The following is an 11,102-nucleotide window of genomic DNA, read 5'->3' as shown; positions in this document are numbered from 1 at the left end:
GTACTTGCAAATAACACTACACGCACTATGTACAGATGCAGACTAAATATAAAAATGTATATTGTCAAGTGTTACTTAAAACATGTTACCAGATTATTTAAACTCAAGATCTTTCATTTTATTTATTATTTCTGTTTTGATCTCAAGTATAAATAGTCCAAGAGAAGTTAGAGTTGATTCTACAAAGTACATGTAGAATGTGAATGATCTTCAGACTTCAGGAACTAAACCTCAAAACAGACTAAGAATATAAATGAAATCATGATGTTTTATGGTAAATTAATCACCTTTTCTGGCAGTGTTTTTATAGTATAACACAATTTAAATTGTTTCAGTGTTTTCTTGAATGAATTATCAAATATAGCTAGCTTAAAACATTCTATTGAATAAATAAGAATGTTTTGGGTGAAAATGTTTTAGATGATAAAATAAAGGGTTCCTTCTGAAGTAAAATGACAAGCAGTAAACAGTCATTGGCCAGGAAAGTACTCATTCTCCAAGATTAAACATGTTACCACGTGGTGCTAAACTAACTGGACATGATGAAGACTGACCTCTGACCCTGCAGCACACTCAGCTCCAAATGCACCACGGACATTGACAGAGAACTGAACCTGGAACTGCCTGAGGGAAGGTGGGGATCACTTCATGGAGCAGCACAGGGAAGCTTTTCTGAAGAGGGCTCAACTCATCAGGGAAATGAGGTAACCGACAAATGGGACCATATGAAATTAAAAGGCTGTAATCTGGGGCTCATGGCTGGAGTCCATGACCGTCATGGCCAGGAGCATGGCAGCAGACAGGCAAGCATGGTGCTGGGACTGTTGCTGAGAGCTCACATCCTGACCCACAAGCATGAGGCAGAGACAGAGACATTGGGAACTGTGCAGTCTTTTAAATTCTCAGAGATTTTCCCCTGTGATGCACACCTCCAACAAGGACACTCCTCCTACTCCTTTCCAAACAGCTGCACCAACTAGGGACAAACATTCAAATATATGCGATAATGGGGGCCATTCTTACTCAAACCACCACAGTGTCTCAGGACAGCCAGAATGGGTAGTCATAATGCATTAAATAAATAAATGCTACCAAGTGTATATAGGGAAAGATAATTTTTTCATTTCTTTTTTTCTAGGAGTTGTGTTGATCTGAAAGATTAAAATATATTGCATAAGAAAAATATTGATAAAGTAAAATAAAGAATAGAAAGAACAAAAGAACAAACCTCTCAAGTCTCTTACAAGATGGGTCAGCCAGTCGCTCACTGCTGAATAGCAATTTTGTCTGAGATGAAATATTCAACTTGGAAGGAAACTTGTTTCCTTCATTTGCTTCCTGCTGCTGAGATGAGCACCAGGACTGCACACAGGCTGCTTGGGGAGGAACACGGTCACTTCAATGTACAGCTTGCTGCCTTTCCTGAGGAGACACGGCAGGATCTGAAGGTCACACACTGCAGCAGAGGCCATGGAACAGTGCTTCTCACTGGCTTTCTCTCCAGGACTTCTTAGCCTGCTTTCTTACAGGACCCAGGAGCACCTGCTCAGGAATGGCACCATTCTGTATCAATCATGTTGTCCCAGGAAAAGATTCCCACAACACCTGCCCCTAGAAATGTTGCATGTATGGCTGCTGTGTCATGTGTGCATCAGTAGGTGGCAGAGAGGAGAGAGCCTATGTGGAGGCTCAGTGCTCTAACCCATGGAGTTCTCTGAATGATTAGTGGCCTGACACAATCAGAACAAAGCAAGTCCAAGACACCCTACAGTCCTGTGTACTCCCAGAGAGGGAGCTACCACAGAAGGGGAGCTAGCTCAGGCAGGTGGAAGGGTGAGCCCTAGACAGCCACCATGGGACCCGGACATAGAGCTAGCCAGAGATGACCACCAGGCTGCACTATGCAGGAGAGCCAGGAGCATGGGGAGCAGACCATGCCTGAGAGGATCCCTGTTCAGAGCCTTAAAGAACAGGCATGGAATCCCACTCCTGAGGCCACCCCAGAGACCATGCCAGACACTCACATCTCTCATGCCACTAAGAGGAGCAAGTAAGTAGTGAAGAAACGGAAGAGAAAGAAAAGTAGAAGGATGTGGGTACAATGAGGAAAGGGCGAAATGAAGACTGTGGATAGTGAGGAACAGCTCAATGTGAGTAGCCAGTGATGCCACCTGGGACCATGGTGGGGTCCTGCCCTGTGTTGCCTCTGAGGTTACATCTGGATCCACGGTCCTTCAGCAGCAGGGATAAATTACCACCAAAGACCAGGCAGAAATTCTTGGTCTGGGCTGCTGTCCAGGGACATATTAATTTCTGAGGGCTGTGCAGAATTGGCCCCACCCTTCTCCTGGACATTGTGGGAGTAGAGGCCCCAGGGGACATCTGAGCCAGAGAGCTGAATTTGCCCCTAGCCAGCTGGAATACTCAGGAGAGTATGGAAAAGCTGGCCCTGCCACTGTCTCCCCAAGGGTGGCATGGATGAGGGAGAGATACTCCTCTCCCCACTCCAATTATTCCTTCACCTCCTGAAGCAGGCAGCGAACCAGGACCTGTGCTCATGCGAGCTGGAGAGATGGCCCTGCTCCAGCACTTGAGAGAAGGGCCAGCACCTTCCCTGGGGAGCAGGATACAGCTGCCACTCATGATGAGAACTCAGGGCAGCTGCCCCTGAGCACATGAGGTGGCACTGAACTTCTTCTTGCATCAGCTTGAGGGAAGGAGATATTTCCTCCCTTCTCCTTACCCCTATAACCAGCAAGAGAGCAGGCCCTGGGGTCATGAATGCAGGAGAGCTGGTCTTGCCCCTCTCCTGCTACAGCTCTTGGGAGAAAGGACCCTGCACCTGTCCTGCACTGCACAGTAGAGCTGGCACTGGGTGTGGGAGTTGCAGGCTATCCAGTCCTGCTCTTATAGTGACCAACGCCAGGCTGGAAAGCTGGGCCCAGGGTCTGGAGAGTAGGAAAGCTGGCCTTGTCCCTTACCTACTGCAACACTTTGGAGAGCAGGCCCTGTCTCACCAGGGCAGCAGGGAGGAGCTGGCCCTGATGGTATGGGCTTGAATGAAACAGCCCTAGGGGCAAGAGAGTGGGATTGGGTTGCATGATGTAGAATTCTCACCCAATAAAAATTAGAAAAAAAACAACAACAGTACAATGACACAGCAGGCACCTACAACAAGCTTGATATCATGTTTTAATAACGGGGTTCCACATGGTGGAAAGAGAACCGAATTCTGAATGTTGTCTTATAATTTGTACATGTGCACCACAGCATGAGCATACACAACACACATGCACACACATGCACATGTGCACTCACACATGCACACAATAAATAAATAAATAAATAAATAAATAAATAAATAAATAAATAAAGGTTAATATTAAAAATAACCGCCTCTCAGAGACTGTGAGCATCCCTTGGGCTGATATTGTAGGTCAGGCACTACCTTGGGCATACAGGCCTTAACAATCACGACTGCATGCCAAGTGCTATGGGCCAAGAGCTCCCATTCTCTTTACAGGATGACATGATAGAAAAAAAAACAGTTTGTAGTGTTGGTGGTAACAAGATTCAGTAGGAGAATAAAGAAGGCTAACTCCGGAAGGGCGGCAGAAAGCAGGTAACAAGCTTCTGACATGTGGGAAGTCGTTCCAAGACCATGGTGAAGCCAGTGCAAAGGTCCTGAGGTGAGCACGTTCCTGGTGTGCTCAAGCAATAGGAAGCTAGAGCAGCAAACCCATGCAGAGGAAGTGAGAAGCTTGAAGTAGGATTCATTGACAGAAAGTGGGCAGGGCAGGAATGAGCAGGTCATATAGAACCCTCTGAAAATAGGAAGGAACCCGTTTGTCACTTAGAACAAGACAGGGAGGATTGGAAGATGTACGTGGTGAAGATATGTAAACTAATTCACTATAGATATGTGACTCTGGCTTCAAGACTGAGAATAGACAAAATACCAGCAGGGAGAATTAGGATGTTGGGGAGAGATCCAGGAGCCTGGCTGGACCAGCAGGCTCCCTGGCCACAATGAGGAGTCAGATAACATAAGTGTTTATAAGATGGTGCCAGGGATGGGGAGATGGCTCGGTGGATAAAGCACTTGCTATGCAAGCTTGAGGACATGTGCTCTGATCCCCAGCATCCTCACAAATGCCTGCTTGGCATGGATGCAGGCTTTTAGTCTCACATTTCAGAAACGCTAAACAGGAAGTGTTCCAGGTTAGCTGGAAGAGCCACAGCCCTAAGCTTTCAGGTCACACACATGTGCACACATGTGAGTCCACTTGCACATGAACATGCACATGCACCACACACCTACAGAGAAAGAATACAGTGTTGGTGAGAATCAACACCCGAATGTGACATTTAGGAGACTTCAATAGTCGAAAAAAAAAAAAAAAAGACAGTGTTTCCTGTCTAAAAGGCATTTGCTGAACTGAACAGCCTGTTACAGGGCAGGCTACGGAGAAGGAGAGGAAACAAAGATATCCAGAGCACAAATCTGAAGGAAAATCCAGGAGCTATTGCTGTCCTGAGACCTGTTGGCAGAGCTCGGGTCCCACACTAATGGAGAAGAGCACTGAGCTCAGACATGAGTCCTGCGGTCGGGCAGGCAGGGCTTCTGCAAACCCAGATGAGGCTCCCACCCTGACTCCTCCAGCCCAGGCATCTGCAGAGACTGAACAGGAAACAAGCTGAAACGTGTTCAACTTTCACTCCCAGTGTTTAGAGGAAGTGCGTCTGCGCAGGCTCTCTGATGCCTGCCTTCCTGAAAATGGGCCAGAGTCTCTTTCACTTTCGGGGAACAGTTTCCTAGTGAGGAGCCTTGTTCAAGGACACACACTCCAGTGGGCACCATAGAAGAGTAGGGTAAGTACTGGGACCCAGATTCCAACAAACCACTTAGTTGTGGGAAGATAAAGTCTGGCCTCACTTCACTAAGGAGTATGTGGCAGACATGGGAACCTCGTCCTTGAAACCGGGTCCAGGGCCCAGGGTGCAGATCGCAGGGCCCCAGCCTCTGCTTGGAGAGTCTGCAGGCCAGCTCTGCTGGATTCACCTAGCTGGTTTATGTGCTTGTTCCTGTTATAGCCTATCCTGTACCTTCTTGTCTGCCCTGAATCTTCAGGAATTAATGTCCTAAATGATGAGGTATTCAGAGAGAAGACCAGGGATGAGATATATATATATATATATATATATATATATATATATATATATATATATCATGATTTTATATATATATAATCATAAATGCTATTTACAGGGGATGGTGTGGGAAAGCCAAGGTACCCGGAGAGTTATGTTAAACAAATTTAGTGAGGAAAACACAGGAAACCTCAACACAGTTGCCTTAGGATTGATAATCAAAGCCTGAGTGGAAGAGTGGGTCCCAGATACTATAATCTTGACTCTTCTGAGGCACAGGATTCTGTGTCAGACTGGCCTTGCCAAGTCCACTTCAGGACAAAAACATGGAACAAATGTTCCTTTTGTCCTTCCATCAGGGCCTCTGTGTTGGTCTGTCCCCTGCAGACTTGTGGCCCTTTGGCTTTCTCTGGGTAATGTGCCTTCCATCAAATAGTTGTATAGTACCCAGGGACAGAAGACTTCTAAAGATTCCTTCAAAGCGGCTAGCCTGAACTTAGACTGAGCCTTTACTCCCTCTCTGTCCTGTATCTCCCCACCTTACCCTGGGCCACAGTAATGACTGAAGTATTGATCTCCTTAGAGTGGGACATTAGAAAAAGAAGGGTTAAGGACATGGGACAGTGAGTGTCCTTCATGGTCTATCATGAATCCTCCATCCATGCATTCCTGTCCTCCCATCCTCCTGTCCTTGATATACCAGCACCCACTTTTCCATCCCAAACCTCATCCTTTGATTTGCATCCTCTAATCCTCCCATCCATCATGCTCTGACCTGCATACCTCTCTCCTCTTGCTTCTACATCTCCCCACTCTCACTCTCTAGATGCCCACCTTCAATTTCTCTGCCCAGGCTGAGGTAGTCTTCCCTGCTGTGGTTCTCCAAATTAAAGAGAGCTAGATCTCCTGCATACTGCTACTGTGGGGACTAGTGCCTTACTTCAGGAACAATACTGCTATGCACCCACAAACCCATGGGGTTAACAGCACCCAAGATTTAATGAAGGACCAGACCAAAAAAACTCTAGTAAATAATGCTTTCCTAAGGATGGGCTTTTGGTTCCCTTCTTTAGCTCCTTTCCCTTGATCTCTCCATTTCTTCTTATTCTCATACATCATTTTTACCTTCTCCTTTAAAAGTTTTACACAGGGGCCTCCTGGATCAAATCACTGCCATTTCTCCATCCACATTAGGTCAATCGCTGCCCTGGCTAGGGGCCAACTGAGCCCCCTATCCTCCAACTCATTATACAGTTCAGAGTTGTTCTCAGCTGTTATCAAAGGTTTCTCCAGAAGTAAATGGTAGCAATCACATGATCTATCCAGCAGAGCATATCAAGTTAAAAACTCTCTTTCTGGCACAGGAATTCCATCCACAATGTACACTCCTCTTAACCCCTAGGCATAGGACAGATCCCAAACTCCATCTTCATCCTTTCATAGAAAACAATCAGTAAGAGAACATACACGCTCCATTCTTTTCATCTATCCTTTGGGTGAGACAAATAGCCTTAATGACCTAAAAGAAGAACCTTAGACAAGCTAAGAAACCACAACTCAGTATAAGGTTCAGCACAACTGCCTTCAGGAAAGCGGACACAGCAAGCTAGAACATCCACTAACATCATTCAGCTGTGAAATGTTAAGAGCGTGGCCATAGTTAAGTACTCCTGTCCCAGAATTCCCTCTTCTGCCCTATGAAGCCCAGGTCCCTGCACATTCCTTCTTCTGCCCTATGAAGCCCAGGTCCCTGCACTTGGACACACAGTACCCACTCCCCAGGGGAGACTTGTGCCTTTCAATTGTTCTGATCGAAGGAGATCTGACCCTGTAGAAGTTTGTCTGTTCTCTTTTATTACCAGGTCTCCTCTACCAGTATCAAACTCCCATTCCCAGAGCAGAAATATTTGGCAGAGATGAGAAGCCCCTGGTCTCCTGGTTGAAACAACAGAAGAGAGTCTTGAAGCAATAAGAACACAATCTGTTCAGAGAAGCAGTATCCAAGGGCTCTACCACCATGGAAAAATCTCAGTCCAAGCAGGAAAGTAGCACAAAGGTAGCGCAGCATGAGGGTCAACGAGATGTGGACCCGACCTTCAAAACATGGAGACAAGTAGAGGTAGAGATGCTGAAGCCAGAGGGACACTTGAAGCTAGGTAAGTACACCAAGAACCCCGACTCGACACTCTGTGACCCCTTCATCAATACTGAACACCCGTGCCAAGGTTTCCATGGGCAAGTTAGCCTCCTGTCCAAGGAGTCCACAGGCCCCAGGAGAGGCTGGCAAGGGAAGGTTTTCAGAAGTCCCTAATTGAACTCTAGAGAACACTCAGATCTACAACAGTGCGTGCTCAGGTCCCCATGTGATGCTCAAATGCCGCTGGAAGGAGCACCCTGAAACTGTAGTGAGGAGAGTCGGGCATGCAGAAGGTCTCTGAGAAGGTTGGCATAGGGTTCAAGCCAGCTCTTGAGAACAATTAGTAACACCAATGTTACAAGTCCAGATATTAAAGCTCCAGCACTCCTCACTGTATCCATCTGAAAAATGGGAAGATGAACAGCTGTCTCCTTAAGCTATAGCAGTTGAGTGATAATCTGTAGGGTTCATGGTGCTGCACCCACTATGCCACAGGGCTCGGCAGCTGGGGAGGAAGGACATGGAAAGTTTTGACTATGCTTACTTACTCCACACCATCACTGGGCAGGTGTCGGGCTATAGGGAAGCCATGGGGCATCAGTCCAGGGCTGGGGAAGCACAGTCTGAGATGAAGGTACAGCCAGAGCTAGCTTGGGGGTCCCTGAGCCTGCAAGGGGGCTGCAGCCATCTGGTTCTTAGGTTCGTGGATACAGAAGCACTGCTGGGAGCCATGGAAGAGCTGAGAATACAATGGGCACCCATGGGCTGGATCCAGGCTAGGACTGAAGGGGAAAGGGGGGAGCTCTGGCTGGGTCCCACATGGATAGTCCTTGGCTTGTCAGCAGGTTTGACTTGGCTTAGCTTGGTAATCGTGGCTAGGGGCACATAGAGGCATTCTAAGGGAGATTAGACAGCGACTCTTTAGAAGAAAGCCTTCTCCATTGTTCCCCATGGTGGATCCTGATGAAAAGAGGCAGTCCATGGTTTTAAGACACTTATTGTCATGGCAGAAAGTGGATGAGTAAAATGTACCCCACTTCTCAGGGTGGGCCTGAGGTTTTGCAGGGAGGAGTGTCTGGGAAGGAAAGCCTAGTTGGCTAAGCCCTCCAGGCCTTTAGGTACCTCATTGAAATGGAGATCTGTCTTGAGGTCACAGGTTACATCCTCTACCTGTGGAGGGGCTTGGGGAATTACCCTTATGTGACTGATGGCCACAAATCTATGGAGGCCTGTGGGTGTATGTGTCAGGAGCTGGTGTCCAGAAGTGGGGGCAAAACAATTTCCAACCCTTCAGGGTCACTGGGATTTCTAGCCTTTGTTCAACCAGGAACCAGGCTGCCTTTCACGGTCCTACAATAATCCATATCAAGTATTAAACAGCCTGATATTCAATAAATAGTCAATAATTCTAAGTAGAAGCCCATGCTATTGCTGCTGTTATTACAGTGTGCAATCCTGTGGGACAGAAGCTCAGCACCACACATGGGGGAACTGAGGCTCAGAAAGGAATGAGACTCACACAGAGGACCAGAGTAGATCCAGGAGAGGCATGTGACCTTCACAGTCCCAGAGCAGGACACTTTCACAGCATCACCTGTGAATGCCTCATTGTGCCCATGTGACCATGAAGAAGGGTATGAGGGTAAGCATGAAGGACCCCAGCAGTTCTCCCCCAACCTCTACCCCTGCCTCTCTGACCAACACACAACCACTGTTTCCTTCCCATAGGACATTCTTCCCCATTACTCAGACCCAAGAAGAAAGAAGGAAGGAAAGGAAGGAAGGAAGGAAGGAAGGAAGGAAGGAAGGAAGGAAGGAAGGAAGGAAGGAAGGAAGGAAGGAGAAAGGAAAAGAAAGAAAAAAAGAAAAGAAAAGAAAACCCCTCAACATGCAGTCCCATACCCAACACAGCTCCTCAAAACTGCCAAGCTCAGACCTTGAGTCTTGGAGACATTTTCAGATATTAAAGGAGGAATTAATTGAATCTAACAAGTCTGGATGCAGAAGAAAAGGTTAACTAGCATGAGAGCTGTGGATGGGACTTTGAGTCACACACATGTGGCTCTTCTCACGTGAGCTGCACCCTCCCACATACTGTATGGGGAACTGGGACAAGGAACTCAAATGCAAGGCCAGAGCAGCATGGTGGAGTGCTAAGACTCATGGGCTAGAAATGCTCCTCTGGGCTCTGCAGTGCTGAAGTTGCTATTGACAGGTGGGGAAACTAGAATCCATTAGGGACAGCAGTGAGCCTAGCCCAACTGGCATCCAGAGCTCAGCTCAGAATCTGAGTGGGCACTGAAGATCCTGGGAGTCAGAGAGGTCCTGAAGGTCTTGTCTATTGAGATGGACATCAGAAGAGGGTATGCTCCTGCCTCAGCTTCAGCCAGTTTCTTCTACTGAGTTCTTCTAATTCCTTTGCACTTACACAGACCACGTCCTTGCCTCCTCCTCTTCATGAGGATCAAAGTAGCCATATCTCTCCAGTGCAGAAGGTCTACAGGGAAGTTAACTTATGCAAGCTCACAGCGCAGAGATAGACATAGGCCTGGAAACTAGAACAATCAGTGAGTACCTAGGGAGTGGCTTTCTCCTCCATCTGCTGCTGCTCTGTGAAAGTCCTGCCTACACCCAACCCTTATCTTTCCTTCAGAGTCCATTCTTCCCACCCCACCTTGAGGCTGAAGAACTTCAGTTCTCAGCCAGCCTGAGCTACACAGTGAAGTCTATTTAAGTTATTATCCAGGAGTACTAGTGGCTTATCATGGTATTGTGACAGAAGCAGTTTACACAGGAAAGGCTCACCCAGTAGAAAGAACAGTGTTCCAAGAACAGACAATAATCTAAGACACTGCCTCTCCCACTGTTTGAAGTCCCAGAAAAAAATACTAGCTAAACAACTACAGCATGTGTGCAGAGGACGAAGCACAGGCCCATGCAGGCTCCATGACTGCCACTTTAGTCTGTGTGAGAGCCTGTGAGCTCTGATTAGTTGACTGTGTTCCACGGGCTGTGTTCTTTTGTTGTCTTTAAACCCTCAAGCACCTCCCATCCTTCAACTCCCTCTTCCAAGGGATTCCCCCAAGCTCCACCTAAAAATCCTGCGCTACAGTCTCACTACTGGTCCAGGGTACTGCTCCCAAGAGGCCCCTGGAATTAAGGGCAGTGTCCTTGCCCTTATGATTGCCTATGGGTCTCTGCATCTTCTCCCATCAGCTGCACCAGCAAGACTCTGATGGGGATTGAGGTAGGCACCAATGTCTGATTCCAATATCATTAGGAATCATTTCATTGACTTTATTGTTGTTCAGTCATGTTTGGTTCTACCCTAGGTCTCTGAGCTGTCAAACTTCCAGTTCCTGGCCATCCAGGCCCTGTCGGCATGGGCTCCCTCTGGTGGCTATGACCTCAAGTTAAAACAGTAGGATAGCTTATGGGTCAAGGAATTTGTGGCTTGGTTGATTTCCAGTCTCACAACTGGAAGCCTTGCCTAATTACAGAAAATAAATGGTGAAAGCTCCATACTCACCAATACTACAAAGCCAATTAATTCCGCTGTCTTCCTCTCTTCGGCGTTGTCTTAGTCAGGGTTTCTATTCCTGCACAAACGCCATGACCAAGAAGCAAGTTGGGGAGGAAAGGGTTTATTTGGCTTACATTTCCATACTGATGTTGATCACCAAAGGATTCAGGACTGGAACTCAAGCGGGTCAGGGAGCAGGAGCTGATGCAGAAGCCATGGAGGGATGTTCTTTACTGGCTTGCTTCCTTTGGCTTGCTCAGCCTGCTCTCTTATAGAACCCCAAACTACCAG

General features: G+C 47.2%; 1 protein-coding gene and 1 non-coding gene across 2 annotated transcripts in view; both read left to right on the top strand.

Moving 5' to 3' along the window:
* The first annotated feature begins 1,604 nt into the window (after window positions 1-1,604).
* Window positions 1,605-1,738, top strand: LOC115065433. Its single transcript, XR_003845223.1, has one exon. It is a non-coding gene; the product is annotated as a small nucleolar RNA SNORA17 (small nucleolar RNA).
* A 3,049-nt stretch (window positions 1,739-4,787) lies between these two features.
* Window positions 4,788-11,102, top strand: part of LOC110331807 (NACHT, LRR and PYD domains-containing protein 1a-like) — a 48,941-nt gene continuing 42,626 nt past the window's right edge. Inside the window, exons 1-2 of the mRNA XM_029546118.1 lie at window positions 4,788-4,872; window positions 7,014-7,307. Of these exons, the coding sequence (XP_029401978.1) occupies window positions 7,169-7,307 (139 nt within the window). The 5' untranslated portion in view covers window positions 4,788-4,872; window positions 7,014-7,168. The remainder of the gene's footprint in view (window positions 4,873-7,013; window positions 7,308-11,102) is intronic.

The sequence above is a fragment of the Mus pahari genome, chromosome 14 (genome assembly GCF_900095145.1).
Source record: "Mus pahari chromosome 14, PAHARI_EIJ_v1.1, whole genome shotgun sequence".
In the NCBI taxonomy this organism is placed as follows: domain Eukaryota; kingdom Metazoa; phylum Chordata; class Mammalia; order Rodentia; family Muridae; genus Mus; species Mus pahari.
The sequence above is the reverse complement of the archived record's forward strand: the minus strand, read 5'-3'. Positions and strand labels throughout refer to the sequence as shown.